General features: G+C 37.7%; 1 protein-coding gene across 6 annotated transcripts in view; it reads right to left on the bottom strand.

The window, feature by feature from the left end:
* The window catches only part of ROBO1 (roundabout guidance receptor 1), a 1,145,453-nt gene that overhangs the window by 356,224 nt on the left and 769,357 nt on the right, over window positions 1-19,872 (bottom strand). For all 6 annotated transcript variants that reach the window (XM_066346778.1, XM_066346776.1, XM_066346775.1 and 3 more), the window contains one exon: window positions 4,472-4,798. In XM_066346778.1, the coding sequence (XP_066202875.1) occupies window positions 4,472-4,798 (327 nt within the window). The remainder of the gene's footprint in view (window positions 1-4,471; window positions 4,799-19,872) is intronic.

Consider the following 19,872-nt stretch of genomic DNA (forward strand, 5'->3'; position numbering starts at 1 on the left):
GCTGACTGTGCACTGCTTAGCAGATGACGTAGAGAGCCAAATTCTACAATGGAGAGCAGAGGCGTCAAGGTACAAATTAATTTCTCTTAAAATTCAATGCAACTGCCCATCAAATTACTTATTAAATATAAGTGGTGTTGAAAAACGTTGTCTGGCATAAAACGGAGTTCTAAATTTTATTATCAGTATTGTTGGATACATAAAATAGATCCATAAATATTTTCCTAAACATTTAGTATACCCTCCAATAGAGTTAATACAAAATAAACCAAAAAATACAACTTACAAGACCATATTAAAAGCCAGGTTCGAAACTGAAGTAAAGAGGAACCTTTTATAAATCTTAGAAACAGCAATTATTACCTAAATGTTCCAATTTAAGGTCGCCCTCAAGATTAAACATTCTTGGTTTACAAAGAGAAATAATAATTAGAAAACAAATTTTAAAAACGTACTTGTGAATAAGAATTATTTTCTTTTACACATATAAACTTCCCAAAATTCCAGGTAGAAACTTTAGGTATAAGGACTCCTAAATACTTCTTAGTATTCTCATTTTTAGATTTCATACTTGGAAGAATAAATTTAACTGCATCAAAACTGAGTTTTCAAGAATAAGGACTACAGTTTTTAACCACCTTGCGAGAATCAGCAACAAAAGGCTGGCCAGCGCTATACACACTGCTGTCCAATCTGGTTCTCAGAGAGATTTAAATAAAAATAAAAAATCCTAATAATTACCACTAAATACAATTATTTTGGTGCATTATTTAAACGTAATTAAACAATAAAAACACAATATGTAAGAATTGATCATTTCTGTACAGAAGCAGAGATTTTATGTGACACTGCATATCATTTTTTTTTCAATGTTTGAGAGATTGGCAATTGTTAGGAACCAAGACATCCAGTTGTTGTTACAGCTGTAAAACTTGGTTTAAAAGCAACTAAAACACAGATACATGTTAAAAGAATTACCCACAACTGCTATGAAACCTGTGTTGCCTCAAGGCACTTTCCTTACTGCGTTTACTTTGGGCTATAGCTTCACTCAGAAACTCGATGCAATCTTTGCCTTCCTGTGCGTGACTGAGCCTTTGGGAAGAATAAGAATAGCGCTCATTGAACTTCTGATACCTGAACTAAGGACATTAAAAAAAAAAAAAAAAAAAAGAGTACCTTCCCCAGGAAAAAAAATAAAACCAAACTGAAATAATATTTCATAGATGTAACCTTCATCAAATATGACCAATATTTCCCAGCCTTTGTCATCGATTATTTATGTAACATTCAAAAATGTTTTTATTTAAGGATGCATACACATTTAAAAATGGTGAATGAACAGCCACCACTGCCTAAAATATATAACTGAAATACACATGAATTCAATTACTACCTATCTATTTGTGTTGTGCTGAAGCATGAACATATTGGTTTCCAAATTTTTTTAAACATACAAGACCCATTTTAACTGCAAAGTACTTAATTTTTTCCATATAACTTGTGTTCAAAAAATACAATGCATCTGAATAAAAACATGCTTTTGCTTATTGTAATTAAATCAGTATAAAACTTTTTAAAAGAAAATACTCTTTAAACTTTTTGCAAGTTTTTAAGTAATTACTATTACCACTAATAAGATTCTTAATATCAAATTATCCTTATTGATCTCAAACTATATTTGATAAATATACAATACTCTGTAGTTTCTCCCTTTTCACATATATAAATTATAGCTGAATGATTTTAAAGTAATGTTTAAAAAGCACTTTTATTAAATTTTATTCTGTAAATTGTAATATTCCTTTTTCTCTGGTGCTTAAAAACATTTTGGAGACATAATGAGGCCTATCACACTAAAATTTATGAATTGTGTGCCATTAAGAGACTTCGTATTTTAATATTTTACTGGTCAATGTTATATAATGACATTTTTTTTCTGCTGTCAATTTCATGATATATTTGATGACTAAGACGAGAAGAGCTTTATTCATAATGAACTCTCAAAGTAAAAGAATATCTATCTTAGAAAGAGAACTTAACTGGAAACTTACACTGTTTTTTATTTCTTCTTTTTTAACCGAATAGTATATTCACACAATGGAATACTATGTCGCTATAGAAAGGAAGGAAATCTTATCTTTTGCTACAGCATGAAAAGTTAGAGTGTTTTTTCATATATCAACACCAAAACCAGATTAGAAAAGACTGCTCTCTAAATCCTAGTACATTAAGGATATTTTGGTCACTTAAGGTAAAACTAGAGATGTTTTAAAAAGAAAGATCGAGAGGGTAAGCATTTACATCTTCTATTAAAGTCTACAAACATTCTTTTAAATTCTGGCTATAATAAGGATACAAGCAGAGCAGAAAATAGCACAGAAACATAAGAGGATCTTTGATATTTCTGTTGGCACACACTTCACTTATAAGTAATTATAATTCCAGAGAATGAACAATTGCTTTTTCCTTTCCCATCTTCAGTTTCTTATCCTCCACAAATAGCAGTTGGCCTATGTTATTTACATCATCCTTCTTGATTCTCTAAATTTGTTATCAAATTTAAATTAAATGTATCTCACCAGGAAATAATCTTAAATATAAATATGTCAAGAGTATCAAGAGTAAAAAAGGTGCTCATTTCATTACTTGAAAGATGACTTTAACAAAAGATAGTGTATGTCTTTAATAAGTTGTACCTTAAACTTCATTTGCTTGTTCTACATTTAGTGTTGGCTTAACAAAGAAAAATAGCTTCTGGTTGTGATGATAGATTTCATGAATCTCACTGATTTAGCTCTAAGACCAGAAGCGAAAATCAAGGCGATATGAGAAAGTACAATAATTTCATTATCAATTAACTATAAACAGAGGAGTTTCAAGTAAATGTTTTTAAAAGTGCAAATGCCTAGTTTTGATATAGTTTTAAATAATTTTTTATTATTTTTAAATTTTATGGTCATACAGAACATCTTTAGCATTCTGTCTCAATTTAAGTACATCACTCTAAGTGTGATCAAATTATCTAATTTTTCAATGGCTGATTCCACATTAATATTATGATTAAGCTAAAATAACCTACCTCTAAATTCTTTTGTATGTCTATAATCTTATAATTATTTGTGATCTTATACATTCAAGTTTTAGTTGAATGTTGGAGACAATGCTAGAGCTTATGGAAAATGATTACATAATTAAAATCTTGAACACAAATTATAACAAGAAAGCTATTAATCATCATATAAATGTATACACTGTTATGCATAGAGGTTCCCATGTAATTATATATAAGCTTAAAATAAATTAGATCTAAATTTTATTAATCTCTCCAATCCCTCTAAATTTTCACTTTCTGTATTATATACATATACACAGTGCAATTCTCTCAAAGGAATGAACCTTTCTAGCTACGTCTTAAAATGATTATTGAAAATAAAAGAAGCCCAATTTTTATTCAAATATAATACACATCTAGACTCTAGAAACAACAATTTAATCATTGGTCAACAAATCCTCCTTGTGGTAATTTCAGATGCGTGCCTTTGGTAGCTGCAGAAAGAAAATGAACTTCCTGAGGATGAGATACACATGTTTTCTTCCCAGGATGCACTACGGTAGCCAAGATAATAAAGTCGAGGCACAGTCATAAGCATCTGTGGATACAGCTTACCAGAAGTAAAACAGATTTCTAAGAATTAGAAACAGTTTAAAACCAAAACTTACAATAGCAGTTGAAAATATTTCTCCTAATGAAGACAAATAAAAGATATCCCACACTATTTTTTTTAGAAAAAATGTATTCAATATATTTAAAAGCAACAATGCAGGGCAACGCATCAATCTCAGTGAAAATGATTGCCAGAAAAACAGCTCCAAATCAGAAAAGTAAAATATTTCAACAATTACATATAAACCCCAAACAAGCTTGAAAAACCAGCTAGAATGAGAAATACGGGGTCCTCGAGTTACAGCAGTCTCAACATACAATGTTTTGAGTTTATGACGCTCACTCCCATAAAAACTTAAAAAAAATTTGAGACGTCTCTGGGCTTCCGCCATTAGCGTCACACTTAGGGACCACGCGGCCGAACTAGTTTGGTTGCGCAAGGCAGAATAGGCAGTATTCTTTTTCTGTGGCTTAGCTGTGTTTTTCATGTTCTAGATTATGATTTTACAACTGTGCTAGGATAGGAAAGTGGTTTAGGTTAGGCTACAGTGTGTTTGGACTAACACCAAAGTTCAGGTTGCATCCCTGTCATAGGAACAGAACTGTGTCATAACCCGAGGACCCCCCCTGTATAGAAAATTCAAGAAAAGAGTGGATTGCATTCATATACAAAGCTAGAAGTTTTCCTCTGGTAAAGGCTGTAATACCAGTTTGATTTTTGAATTGTCATTCTCAAGGCAAACGCTCCCAGTCGGCCACCCCCACCCCCCACCCCCGAAACACAGAATGCCCCTCTTTACTTACTAGCTACCTCCAGCGATGCATTGTGGCTCACAGCCTCTCCGAGGTAATTCCTTGCGACACAGACGTAGACCCCTTCATCCGGCCTACTTTTCCGTCCATGAACTATGCGTAAGAAAAATAAAGATCCACTGGGCAGCAACATGCGATGTGAGCGAGGGTCATCCTTGTCCGTCTCCACTCTCTCCCCGCCTTTGTACCACTCAATGGTGGGGGTGGGGCGGCCCTCGGCCTTGCAGTTCAGAGTCGCGGGCTCTCCTTTCGAGACAATTAGGTCTGAAGGGTGCTCAACAATGCGAGGTGGAAAATCTTCCTGACGAAGACGGGAGCCTGCGCAAGAATTGACAGAACAGCTTCGTGTTATCACTTGAAAACAAAGTCCTATTTTCAAAAGCCAGGGGCATTGGCACTGCTGTGTAAACATGGCATGATATTGACCCACTCTTCCGACCTCCTCTCTAACGAGTCCTTCTGGGACCACCTTGAAGAGATCTTCCAATTCCAGAATCCTTTTGGACCCTCTACTATAGAAATAGAAAGTGCTCTTGCTTAAATTGGCCCGTACAAGTCCTGCCGGCTCTTCCAATCTCTGGTCCACAATCCCATTCGGAACAGAACCCATCACCCTGTTTGTACCACGTATATGCCTCTTTCTGCAGAGAAACGTGTTAGAGAATTGCTGAGCGTTACAAAACCTGGCGTGGCTTCCTGGAATTTCCTTTTTATCTAACATCAATCAGCACTTTAACAAAATATATCCTATATACTAATGAACATTTATATTCAGATATATGGTTTAACTTCTCTTTATAGAAACTTTTCTCTCTCACTAAATAGTACAAAGTATATATATATACACCTTTTCAGTTTTTATTCATAAATTAAGTTTACTCCTCTCCAATAATTATATTGATATTTTAATAGACTTAACAGATAAAATGTCAGGTAATTGAGTTTAAATAATTAACTCAACATAATATGAAATGAAAAAGGATGTTGGGTGAGGGGCTACATTCTAGACCTTGTGTATTACTTACTAGATGAAGTTCTGAGAGCATGTGCCATTTAAATATTTTGTGTCTGTACCTCATGTTCCCAATGAGATTATAGTCTCTACAACAGAGATCAAGTTTCATATTTTTAATGCTCCTGCCTATTGCTGCCATGGATAGATTTAATACATAAACATCTCAGAAATTACTCAAACTCAAGAGCCCAGGGCTTAATTTAATGGTGCTTCAAACCTTGTTCCTACCTACTGTTCCAATCTCCATGAATAACGAAAAGTAATAAACTTCATCCTTGGCACCTCCCTTTGGGTCCTCTAGGCCTCTGCCAAATTTCTGAAATCAATCTATTCATCCCCATGTCTGTGGGCCAGCTACCATCCCAGATCACATTTCTATCAATTCCAACCAGGACTTACCAAAGCTCTTAAATACCTTCACTTCCCTGTAGCCAGATGAAGGCTTCGAAATGTAAATACAATCTGAGTCCTTCTCTACTTCAATGGCTCTTAAAATAAACTCATTGCTCTTAAGATCAAGTCCTTAATAAGACCTACAAGAGCCAGAGTGTTTCATTCCCCTGTCTAGTTCTCCAGACTCTTCCTGCTCCATTTCTTTCTCTGCTTTCTCCACCGCAGCCTTCTGTTAGCTTGGAGCAGCTAACAGAAGAGCTTCTGCCTTTTATAGATCTACGCCACAGGGTCTTAGCTCAAAATGATCTTTCCCTCGTTTGTGTCTACTCTTCTTTCAAATCTTGGCTCTCCCTGATCTTTACAACAAAAAATAAATGCTCCTTTTAGAAAACTAAATAACAATATATACATAGCTACTCTTGGTAAGAATGATCAGAACTATAACTTAAGTTTGATGCTTTGCATAGTCTCTGTCTTTCCCATCACTGTGGAAGATCTGAAACTGCTCACAGTTGCTTCTCTTACACTTGGCCGAGTGCTGAGCCCACTACACGTAATCAATAAACATGTGTGGAATGAATAAAGTACTGACAGGAAAGACCTATCTGAGTGGAATGATCTGAAGCTTAATAACCATGCATTTTATAAAAAGACTTTAAAAGATCTTTTCTAATTGTTCCCTAAATGCACATTATTATTTAACCTCTGCTAGACTGTAAATTCTGCATGGGGCTTATTTATGTCTCTAATTTTTAATTACTGCAATTAACATTTTTCCTAATGAAATCAATAAATGAGTAATAAAATGGAAAGATCTAGTATTTGCATATATCTACCATAAAACCGCAGAAATACATAGAAAGTAATAGTTTTATAAACTGAAATATTAAGAAATAGCTTTAGGGCACGTCATAGAGTATATTATAATTTCTTTGAATAAAATAAGGCTCTAAAAGAGGAAACAATAAGCCAGCAACATGAGGGAAAAAAAAGAGTTAGAAACTCATAGTCACTCACAAAGGCTACACTGAAGTCAAATTAAATTCAAAGACTAGATTATTCAATGACACGTGCTGTAAAACTTCACAAAATAAATCATCAAAATATAGTACTTGTCTTTGCTTTGGCGGCAATTATGAAAGTAGATGCTAATTATGATAAGCTGCTGAGGTAATATATATTTAATTAAAGCAAGTTTTATTATAATTTCTGAATGTCCATTTGAGATAGAAAATAGGGGTACATAGGTTGCTATAACAACACAAAAAAGGGCACTTAAGACTCTCTGAGTAAGGCAGGGAAGGCATCATGAACATCAAACCTGAGTCTTGGAAAAAACGTTGGGAAGAAAGGAGATAATTTCAGTCTGAGGCACAACGACAGAAGAATACGGCACACTCATAGGACCAGCAGGGAGGCTACCATGTATGGCTGAGATTAGAAAGCATGTGTCTAAAGAAGTAGCTAGAAGCAATAATGTGATGGGTTTTGTACATCAAGCCAAAGTTCTGGCACCTAACTGAAGGTAATAGAACATTTAAATACTTTACGCACAGGAGGGCATGATCAAGAGCTCACTGTTGGTAGTATGAAACTTGAACTGCAGCAGGAGAAGCTAGGAAGAGGTTTTTCAAGACACTTTCACACTCTTCCAGCAATACACTCTGAAACTTGAACCTGGATATTGATAAACAGAGGAGGAAATGAGGGAAGAACCTAGAGATATTGAAGTCACAAGGTCAACAGGATCTACTCACTGACAGTGTGGGGGAAATGGAAAAGGAAAGTGCACAAGACGGAGAAGCAGAGGGCGGAGAGAGTGCAAGTTGCTGATCTGAGCAAGGGTGACGGGCAGTCCCACTGAAGGCAGAATAAGAGTGGGGTTTGGTAAGAAGAGAAGATTTACTGAGAATGAAACAAGGAGAATTTGAAGTACTGCTAGACTGACTGTTCTTTTTTTTCCCCCAGTGAGAAGTGGTGGTGGTGGTGGGGGGGGTAGACAGACTCCTGCATGTGCAGAACCGTGATCCACCCAGCATGCCCACTAGGGGGAGATGCTCTGCCCTTCTAGGGCATTGCTCCACTGCAACCAGAACCATTCTAGCTCCTGAGGCAGAAGCCATGGAGCCACCCTCAGCACCCGAGCCAATTTTGCTCCCATGGAGCCTTGGCTGCAGGAGGGGAAGAGAGAGATACCGAGAAAGGAGAGAGGGAAGGGAGGAGAAGCAGATGGGCACTTCTCCCGTGTGCCCTGGCCAGGAATTGAACTTCCACATGCCAGCCGACACTCTACCGCTAAGCCAACTGGCCAGGGCTAGACTGACTATTCAAATGGATCTGACAAGTTACCAATGGAATGTCCAAATCTGACCTCAGCTGGAATTGTAGATGATAATCAAGCAGAAACCATGGAAGAGAATACGTAGAACCATCTACGGAGGTGCTACAGAGGAAGTAACCACCAGCTACAGAACTGGAAATCACAGGTTCCACTAAAGGACTCCGGAGCTCCAGACTCGGTGATGACCTCTAGTCCCCCAGAGCTGGACCACAGTCAGAATGACTTTCCAGAATCAACTTAGGCCCAAGTTTTCATCATGATTTTTGTAGAGCAGCATTCAGTACAAGAGTTTCAGCAATACAGAAGCTTTCTATTCTAATAAAGGTGAAATTTTTCAGAATTCTCTTTGAAATATTCTCTCCTCAGATTGTTCAAAGGGATTGCTCAAAAGAAGAGTTGCAGTTCTCGGAGTCTATTTAGTCTCGCTAATGCAAGTTATGATTAGCCAAAAGAAAGGTTGAATATACAGGATTTCTCAAACTTACTGGCCCATTGAACTCTTTTTCTTTTACTTTTTATAAGACATCCCGACAGACCTTTGTTTCTAAGGAACATACTTTAAAAAATACACCTTGTTACAATATAATAATTGGAATAGAATGTAATAGAGTTAGTAAAATATGAGTTATATTTAGAGTCAATATCTTTGCAAATTGTAACAAAAAATATAGAAATTTTTTATAAGTTATAAACTTCAGGAAAGAAACTCCCAATTCCTGAGTGATACTTATAACAAGTGATTGGCCAACCTCAATAATAAAAAGTATAAATGACAATCATCATCGCTATAAAACTATAATACATTTTTCTTTATTATCAAGTCTAGGCAGGAAAAAATGAAAAAAGGAAACTAATATTAATTACCCTTCATCTCCTTGATAACAGCATCTTTCTGGGCTGGGTGTTGTGATGCCTGGTGTCCATATGGGGACACTGAGACTCTCGGCTGTCATTCATTCGGAAGGTGGCAGTGCTGGGATGCAATCCCAGTGAAGTTAAAAACCCTTGCTGTTTTCAGCTACTCCATAAATACTGCTAGAATTATTCTGTTAAAGTCTATAGAGAAACATGCTTTGTCCACTCTTGTTTCCAACAATGGAAGTGTTAATTCTGCTTACTTATTTTTAACATGTGGACAATAAAAATAGCAAGAAGCAGTCCTGAGGACAGCTGCTGTCTTTTCCCATGCATTCATAGAATATCTACCTACAAATCAAGCGATTTCAGTCAATTCAATAAAGGCCTTCATGATAAACAATAGAGATTTAAATTTTCCCTGTACTATATCAACTTCTCTAATTATAACCTTGCATTTTTGAGTAAATATCCTTAGATTACCACTTTTAAATATTCTGAGAACTTCAAATCCTACATACTGTGTGCATAAATAATTACAATTGAGTATCACAGGTTTCTCAAATTTTTCCACCAACAACTCTGATGGAAAGAAAAGTGGCCCAACTTCTATCAAGAACCATGACTCACTTTCTCAACGGAGGACCAAGAGGGAGTTACACTAAGACCCAATAGGGAAGAGCATATATACATATAATACAAACCTCAGAGTAGTGTAGATGAAAGACCCTTAGTGACTGCAAACTTCCTCTCTGGAAGAGGTGTCCACCTCCACTCTGTCACAAACCTCTCTATGATATTATGGACTCATCATTCATACAATGCGTTCTCCCTTCAAACATATATTCTGAGTTCATATAAGCCACCTAACAACGGCCATCCTAATTATGCTACTTTTGGTATTTTTTTCATGTTATAAGAAACAAGGTGTACGTTATACGTGGCAAAACCAACTTCTAGGTTTCGGCTACCCTCTGCATAGGAAATGTAAGAGAGGGTAAGAGAAGAAGGGGACTGATGGAGTACACCTTCAGGAAGAAGCAGGATGATCTGTCAGCTGCCCTTGGCCAGCATTCTGGTAGGACCTTGGGAATGTAACAGGGTTGACTTCAGGCAGGGCCAGCATTGGGGAAAAGTACATGGCAGGATTCCTTCAACAACTGCCCGGTTGGAAGGAAAAATATAAACACAAGTGACTGAAATATCTAAATATTTACATAACCACAGCTGGAAAAAGATATACACATAAGTGCTAAGTATTGCAAAGAAATATATCAAAGTCACATGAGATTTATGATGAGGAAACCAAAACTCCTAGCTCGATGTAAACTGTTCCTCCCCTTTAAGACATCACATTTACAAAAATACACGCAAGTGACCATATAAGAGACTGATCATGTTAACACTATGTCGTGGTATGTAAAACACACACACACATATATATATATAATTTTATTCTTTTTGTTTTCATAGATACAATTTTATTCTTTCTTTTTTTTTCTAGCACAGCAGTAACATTTATCTCAGGGTTTATTTATGTTTTCAAGTCTGTTTCTTCAAGGTAGATTGAGTGAAACTGTTTATTTTATTAACAAAGTCTGTTTTGATACAAATTTCTTTTTTATATTCTTTGGTAGATAATATTAGAAAACCTAAAGTGATTAAAATGTGCACTTGTATCATATATAAAATATCTGGCAGCACAAAAATGCTTATGGAATTGGTAAAAGCCCATGAGAAGCAAGTTCCCTGAGTGGCTGACAGATGCACAATGAAATGAATAGACAATTTGGTGACATCTGTCCAAGGTAGGGGGGTATATATATTCGCCTTGACAACATACCTATATTTGTAAAAGCATACCTATGTTTCTTAAGAGTCCTGCCTCTTAGCCTCATTTCCATTTTAAGGAGCAGACAGCCTCCAAGTATTAACATAAATCCTTTTGTGGGCACCAATCTTACAATTTTCCTGTCAGAATTTCATCTTGCAGAAAGATATTTGTTAAAAATAAGAAGACAGCGCCCATTAATTACTCATCACATAGCGAGCAGACTTAACTATTCCCCTTCTGCGTTACATATTTCCCCACGACTCACACTTCCTACTGGAGTAAGTATAAAAACAGCCACTGTCTACAGAAAGAAACGAGGTAGTGTCATCTGAAAAAAATATACGAAGAAAAGGAAGAACAGCGACACAGAATGCATTAAGGTAACTACATGATCATTGATACATGCCTTTCCTTGGGCACTATATTTTACCCTAATTTCCTTTTATTATAATATACCTAAAGATTGGGTGGGTGGGGATGATTTTTCCAAAATTTAGAATATTAATAATGAACTGAGTGCCATTCACCATATCTGTTATCATCAAATATGATTACCAAAATAGACCAAACAGTATTCTAGGAGAGAGTCCCTGGTCTTTCTGGAATATTCCTATAGAATATTACTATCAGGCCCTGGCCGGTTGGCTCAGCGGTAGAGCGTCGGCCTGGCGTGCGGGGGACCTGGGTTCAATTCCCGGCCAGGGCTCCATTGGAGCAAAGATGGCCTGGGTGCTGGGGATGGCTCCTTGGCCGCTGCTCCAGGTGCTAGAGTGGCTCTGGTCGCAACAGAGTGACACCCCGGAGGGTCAGAGCATCGCCCCCTGGTGGGCAGAGCTTCGCCCCTAGTGGGCGTGCTGGGTGGATCCCAGTGGGGCGCATGCGGGAGTCTGTCTGACTGTCTCTCCCCGTTTCCAGCTTCAGAAAAATACAAAAAAAAAAAAAGAATATTACTATCAGATGGTTATAGTCCTACAGACATGAGGAAAACTGACAGTAACGTAAGTTAAAATTTTAGAGATAGTATTGCTTGCCCTCCTCCAGCATTTTTAACAATATCAACTCTAGTCCCTGGCCGGTTGTCTCAGTGGTAGAGCGTCGGCCTGGCATGCAGGAGTCCCAGGTTCAATTCCCGGCCAGGGCACAGAGGAGAAGCGCCCATCTGCTTCTCCACCCCTCCCCCTCTTCTTCCTCTCTGTCTCTCTCTTCCTCTCCCGCAGCAGAGGCTCCATTGGAGCAAAGTTGGCCCGGGCGCTGGGGATGGCTCCGTGGCCTCTGCCTCAGGCGCTAGAGTGGCTCTGGTCAAGGCAGAGCAACGCCCCCTGGTGGGCAGAGCATCGCCCCCTGGTGGGCGTGCGGGGTGGATCCCGGTCGGGCGCATGCGGGAGTCTGTCTGACTGTCTCCCCGTTTCCAACTTCAGAAAAATACAAAATAAATTAATTAATTAATTAAATAAAATAAAATAAAAACAATATCAACTCTAAGGAAAAGGGACTTCTGTCATAAGATCCTCATACTGCAGAAGCTTCGGAGGCTTTGGCTGCAGGAGCGCCTCCACCCACTCAAGTCGGGCGGGATTTCCCGCTGAGCTGCAAGCAGAGCTGCAGGGTTGGAATGGGTAAACTGAGTTCACGCTTCCCAATTCCTTCTTTGGTACAATCTCCAATGAACATGCAAAAAAGGGAGGACTTTCCCTGTCTGTGAACTGCCAAACAAAAACATATGTTTTCCTTAAAGTACATCTTCTCCCACTATCCTATCCATTGGTTTACCTAAATGTTGTGGTGCCTGTATCGTATGAAGAATAGTGTGAAGTCTGGGAAATCCAAAAATATAAGAAATAAAACCCCTGACCTTAATAGTCTACAATTCACTGTGGGTGACAGAAATACTGACAAGGGTAACGTTGCGGGGGGGGGGGGAGCCATACAAAGACAGGCAGTGGTAGGCGAAAGGCGAAGCTGATTCCCAGGACAAATGAAGTAGCATACACACACAAAAAGTAAAATAAAAAATAAATCCAATAATGTGGCATTGGGGGAAAGTTTATTAAATCTAGAGAATGGTTTCCATTTGCCTGCGTTCAAATTAGGCTCTACTACTTGTTAGCTGTATGAACTTGAACGTGAATTTCCTCATCTGTAAAATGAGTATAAAAATAGTATCTCTACAGGTTAGCATAATCGCTAATGCATACAATAATATTATACTGGCTTAGAGTTGGGAGCCATTAATGTAATATATAGAAGTTGGTCTAAGCACCATTGTTTGATTTTATTACTCTCCCCCCAGACTCTCCTGGAATTACATTAGAATTATTATTTATGGAAAAAATCAATTTCTTATTTTCTTTTCTTTAATTGTATATTTCTTTTTAAAGGAATTTATCGATTGATTTTCGAGAAAGGAAAGAGAGCGAGAGGAAAGGGGAGAGCAGGAAGCATCAATTCATCGTAGTCATTTCTCAGACGTGCCTTGACCAGGCAAGCCCGGGGTCTGGAACCAGCAACCTCAGCATTCAGGGTTGATACTCCGTCCACTGCACCACCACACATCAGGCTCAATTACTTATCTTCTTAAGTTTATAAGAAAAGTTGCAAATTAAGCCAGTCTCTAGTTTTAGTTAAGAGTTCAACTCAAAATTAATTTGCCACTTACACAGCAAAACATCTTTCATAACATATGAAAAGAAGAATGAAACCAGAGCATTCAGTCCAGGCAACGAAGACTGAGCCTCCTCAGAGGTTTATTCTCTCTCACGTCCCTGTAAGAAAGTATTCCTGTTCCTTGTGGAAAATATCCTACACAGATCCATTGACTGAATGTATGACTTTCAACTTTTAAAAGATACACTAAGGCTTTTTCATATTCTTGAGAGAATAGTAGTATTGTCTTCTTTTTTTTTTTTCTTCCTTGTCATTGTAAATAAAAGAAATCCTCATGTGGCCAGAATATAGATGAAGTTTGTAATTGTGTAGAATGACACTTTCAAGCCAGCTCTGTAAAAATGCTAAATTTATCAAAATTCACACATAACGCTTTACTTACTAATGCTTATCCTAATAGACAAAAAAAAAAAATATTCAGGTCTGATGATATAATAGCTTATTTCAGGTGTTAGGACCATTTTTCAAAGACAAAAGATTTTGAACAATATTTTTTCCTGTTAAAAACAGGATTTGGGTGGTCCTGCAAAAAAAAATTTTTATTGCTACGGAACTATAGTTCCTCCTAACATTGGATTTTCAACATGTTAGGACGAATTATATAACATTACAATGACTGTTAATCTATACTTCATTTCTTTATATATAATATGGAAATGGCAGATGGTTATACATTTGTGTCATCAAGAATCTCAATACAGAAAACACGAGCAGACATGCTCATTGAAATTACAACTCAACAATACTCCTATAACGGTACAAAATGAAACGTCTTTACCAAACTTTCCCTGTCTTGAATTTAAATTTTTGAAGGGAGCCTGGGCTGTGGTGTCACAGAGGATAAAGCGTTGACCTGGAACAATGAGGTCACCAGTTAGAAACCCTGGGCTTGCCTGGTCAAGGCACATATGGGAGTTGATGCTTCCTACTCCTCCCCCCTTCTCTCTCTCTCTCTTTTTTCTCTCTAAAAATTGAATAAATAAAGTCTTTAAAAAATTACTTTTTGAAGGGAAATCTCTATTCTAAAATTAATCTTCCTTTTTACTTCCAACATGTATTTAAGTCAATTCTTTCTCTAAAGAACTGCGTGAGATTTTCATGGAATCTGTACATCATACATATAATTTACTGAATCAATCACCTAAAAGCAATTCAAGTAAATAAAAATAAAACTTTCAACTTCACTTCTTAAATTGGGGAGTCCTACTTGAGCCATATGTAAAGAACCTATGCATCTAGGTGTCTGTAAGCTGGAGTCCAGAATATCAATATTAAGGATAATTGTCTAAGGACAGTTACACTTTTGGAAAACAACATACCTCAAACAGCCTTTTAAAGGATTACTGAGAAATCCCTAGAGGAATGCAGTCAGCTTCACTCAGTTTTTAAACCCAGGCAGTACTTCTGACATGAACAAGAATTAAGAAAAAAAAACTGTCATCTTTACCTCCTTGCACCTTCCCCATGTATCTCTCACTGTAGCTCTAATTCAGTTCCCCCGACTGTAAGAGGCACCGTAACAAAGGATGCTGAGAGACAGATTCTACTCCCATGACACACACGAGACACAAACTTAAAGGGCATTCCACTGATTAACTTAAAATCGACCCAGTACTCTTCATTTTCTTTAAGGGGTAAGTAAAGAATTCACCAGGCCAAAAAACAGCAATATATAGTAGTTTGGGAAGGGGAAAATCTATCACACATAACATATTAACATATATGTTATATATATATATATAACTTCTGATGCAGAGATCAGAACTCAGAAAGGTTATCCTAATTTTAAAGCATTTGATTTCCTTTTTTGCACTCTGATAGGAGATTTGTTGTGTTTTCTCTCTTCCTTATTTTTCATAGGTAATTTTGGAATATTTTTTTTTCCTTTTGGAATAGAGGTATGGTTATCACTTTTTCCTGAGATTTTATTTCATTGTGGTAACATGATGCCTATATGCATTTATCATTTTGCATCACTAGAATGCAACTTTAAAAGAAAAATATAATACAATACTTACCAGCCATTATTTTGATGCTGGTTTAATTAATTTTGAAGGAAAGGGGTCATAGTGGAAGTGTTGTTTAGAAAGCATCTATAGTAAAGAAATACTTGTTTTCATCACTACATAGTTAGACAAGAACTGAAATATTGCTACAACTCCAGTACCTAAAACAGCACCTATGACTCTGCGGATATTCAGTAAACATTTACTGAGTGAATGATCTGATGATAGGAAAAAAAAAATAACAGGAGACCCCACATGTATTTATAAATCATTTAAAACAAACACTCGTGCTTGGAAGCTGTTCAAGAGAATGTAAGGGCAATCCTTTCCTTGTGTTTTCTGGCAAGAGGACATCCACAGAGGAATGGAGCCCTGGGCCGTGACCTCTCTGAAGCCATCTGGAGATACAAAACCGTGGGTCCATTCACAGTAAGGAGCTTTCTTTAAAATTAATTCTAAGGACACAGAAACCTATACACACTGTCGTATCTGTTGAAAATGCAAGGCTTACGAGGGGTATAAGCTGTACAGTTTTAGCAGAAGAGACAGACTAAGGAGAGAAAGAGACCTAGGAAAACGATCTCAAAAGAAATGCAAACGTGTTGAATTCTTAGGAACCACTGAACACGTATAGATTTTGTTCCTTTCCCTCTTAAGTTTCTCTAGTTTCTGAATGTTCCATAATGTTGTGGTATTATTTTCATAATAAAATATTTTTAGAAGTGTGAAAGCCAACAAAAATGTGTCTTGCTGCAATACATGGCATTTATTGTATTATTATAAACGACACAAATAAGTCTGAGGAATCATCCTGTATCTTGCTGTTTCTGTAGCTGGACAACTTCGACATTCTTCTTCATCCTGCTGAACTGTTCCTTTTTTCAGAAACATAGATACCATCCACAATGTTTCTGATATCCTGGTTTTGAACTGGTGTGGCTTACTGTATCACAGCAGCTCAACTTGCTGTCGTTTCCTTCAAGAACTAAGTCATCTTTCTGGGCTTGAGATTCTGAGCAGTCAATGCCAGCGTTCAGTAGAACCTTGAAGACGTATTTTTTAGCCAACCCGACTGATTGCAGTACGAGAACTGTTCTCCTGAATACCCACATCAATGGGCAAGTGGGCATACGTGGACTTCACCCTGTAACGGAAGCCCAGTGTAACACCCTTGATCACGTTACGTACACGACCACAGAAGGAAAGAAACTACTTCCCCACCGTTTGTCTGCCAGGAGCCTCTTCCCTTTCCTTCCCAGACGACTGAGGTCTACAGGGACGGGACGGCCGCCCCTCGCAGGCTGCCTCTGGGGCCCTGCCCAGTGACCGAGCTCCCCCCTTCAGACTGATGCCGACAGTTTGCGGGACATCGATGGTCTGATTGCTGCGAATGGTTCTCATCCTTGCATTAAATGTGGCAAAAAGAGACCCACACAAATTTTTGAAAAATCTGGAGAAAATAAAATTCAACTTTTGCTAATTCTTCAGAGTTCACTTATTCACTCAACAAATGTGTACTAAGTCCTCACACCGCACCGGGACTGGTTGTCCAGCCGCAAGGGATTCAAGGGTACAGACAACAACAAGAAATTGTCGGCAGTACCTGTCTCTTTCTTTCCCTCTTTCTAAAACAAATTTTTTTTAGCTATTAGAGATACAAAGTTTATATAAGATTCCCAAGCAACATAGAGTACACTTACACAATGTATACGCACTTATATACCTCTGGGCCAACATTAAACTTTTTTTTTTTTTTTCATTTTTCCGAAGCTGGAAACGGGGAGGCAGCCAGACAGACTCCTGCATGCGCCCGACTGGGATCCACCCGGCATGCCCACCAGGGGGCGATGCTCTGCCCATCTGGGGCGTCGCTCTATTGCATCCAGAGCCATTCTAGCTCATGAGGCAGAGGCCATGGAGCCATCCTCAGCACCCGGGCCATCTTTTGCTCCAATGGAGCCTCGGCTGCGGGAGGGGAAGAGAGAGACAGAGAGGAAGGAGAGGGGGAGGGGTGGAGAAGCAGATGGACGCTTCTCCTGTGTGCCCTGGCCGGGAATCGAACCCGGGACTCCTGCACACCAGACTGACGCTCTACCGCTGAGCCAACTGGCGAGGGCTAAAAATTAAACTTTTTTGTGAGCATACACTCAACAACCAGCAAACAAATAAAAAAAATTGTGTATGCAAAACCGCATGTAACTGAGGGAATTAGTGGAAAGTAAGCACTGCGTGTAGCACATAATGAGTAGAAGCAAATGTCTTCTAACAACATAAAGTTTCCTGGAAAGGTTAAAAATCTGTATGAGATTAAATGAACAGAGGCCACAGACCCCGAGGCGCATAGCTGCTCAGTCATGCCCAGTGTAATCACTAGGAGTTCAAAGACTGGATGGATTTAAAACGATTAACAGGTATAATTGCTTCTTCTCTTTAGGAAGCAAATAGAGCTAATTATTTCACTTATCTTCAGTACCATTGCGAGGCAATTTCTGGACCTTGGTGTCCATGGAAAATATGTTTTCCAATCCTTAAATTATTTTTAAATTATTTGATCATATATTTTGAGTTTAATTTATTATTAATAGAAGTTCTCAGAATTGTTCAAATGTGAAGGAAAAAAATAATTTAAGGATATATTTGCATTTTTCAAACTCAGCTTATAATAACACGTGGAATATCTTAATATAATGGGTATTTCTCTAGCTTTCTAACAGTGAAACAAGAACCGAGAAAGAAATGAGACACAGAATTGTTATTTTTGTTTGTATTATTAATTTCAGAACTATATATAATATGGTCATTTAAAAAGAGTAATTTCCTTTTGAAACAGTATTTTATTTACTTCATATTCACGTAACACTGCATGAAGGTGTTTTCAGAGGCAAACAGAGGCCAACAAAATGGTTTCCTAAAATATAAGGCATGAGCATGTGAAAATGGAGTAACACATTCGATAATATAACCTTTCAAAAAATTTTAAAATAGCCTGACCAGGCGATGGCGCAGGGGATAGAGCGTCGGACTGGGATGCGGAGGACCCAGGTTCAAGACCCCAAGGTCTCCAGCTTCAGCATGGGCTCATCTGGTTTGAGCAAAGCTCACCAGCTTGGACCCAAGGTCGCTGGCTCAAGCAAGGGGTTATTCGGTCTGCTGAAGGCCCACGGTCAAGGCACATATGAGAAAGCAATCAATGAACAACTAAGGTGTCGCAACGCGCAACGAAAAACTAATGATTGATGCTTCTCATCTCTCCATTCCTGTCTGTCTGTCCCTGTCTATCCCTCTCTCTGTAAAAAAAAAAAAAAAATTAAATATTTAACATAAACGAAAGCAGTTTCACATGTAATCCTTCTTTACACCGTTATGAGTAGTCTCTAGTTTTTAAGTAAGTCTTTATTTTATTTATTTTATTATTCTCCTTTAGACAAACCAGGGATGAGGTTAAATGTGTAGGTAAGTGGTCCTTGACGTGTTCCGTCGTACTGTTTGGGTGTGAGGACTTGTGACTGGTACCTCCCAGGTGCACAGTGTAACTTCAATGCGCACTAGAGTTTGAAAGTTACTGAATAAGAGGCTAAAACTTTTAGGGATACATATTTTCTAAACTAGTGAGCATTCTAAAATTTTATCATGTTTAGTATTTCCACAATTATGATGCATAAGAGCAAACAGTTACATAACCCTTCCTATATATGACACAATTTTCTAAATGTTTTAAAACACATTAACTCATTTTATTTTCACACACAAAAAAAATAGCTGCAATGTTATTAACCCTGTTTTATAGATGAGAAAATGGAAGGTTAGCAAAGATAGATAATTCATCTACGGTCACACAACTGGTATATGACAGACCTGAGCCATGGTCTCAGGCAATCTGGCTCCAGAGTGTCGCTTTATAACCATCTAAACTGCCTCTCTCCTTAAGCATTAACAGAACCAAAATAGTATTTAATATGATCATGTATTAAGAAAGCTTAAGTATATTTGTATGGCTAACATATTTATATAAAACAATTACTTCGGAGATGGATGATTGAAATGAGATTAAGAAAGGATACAAATAAACTAATCAATAATGATAAAGAAAATACTTAAGAAATTTATTCTTTTTACTGGCTTTTCTCTTCTTAAACTTTTCACCTGGCAAACGATAAGCGGATCATTGTTTCCAGTGCTCTGTTTGTTTTCCCTTCATGCTAACCTGGCAAAGCCCCACGTTTGCATGCATAGCCAAAGCGACGCTCCCGCCAGTTTCCAGCATTCCCGTTTCTCTTGTGAAAC

Source organism: Saccopteryx leptura, chromosome 8 (assembly GCF_036850995.1).
Source record: "Saccopteryx leptura isolate mSacLep1 chromosome 8, mSacLep1_pri_phased_curated, whole genome shotgun sequence".
In the NCBI taxonomy this organism is placed as follows: Eukaryota; Metazoa; Chordata; class Mammalia; order Chiroptera; family Emballonuridae; genus Saccopteryx; species Saccopteryx leptura.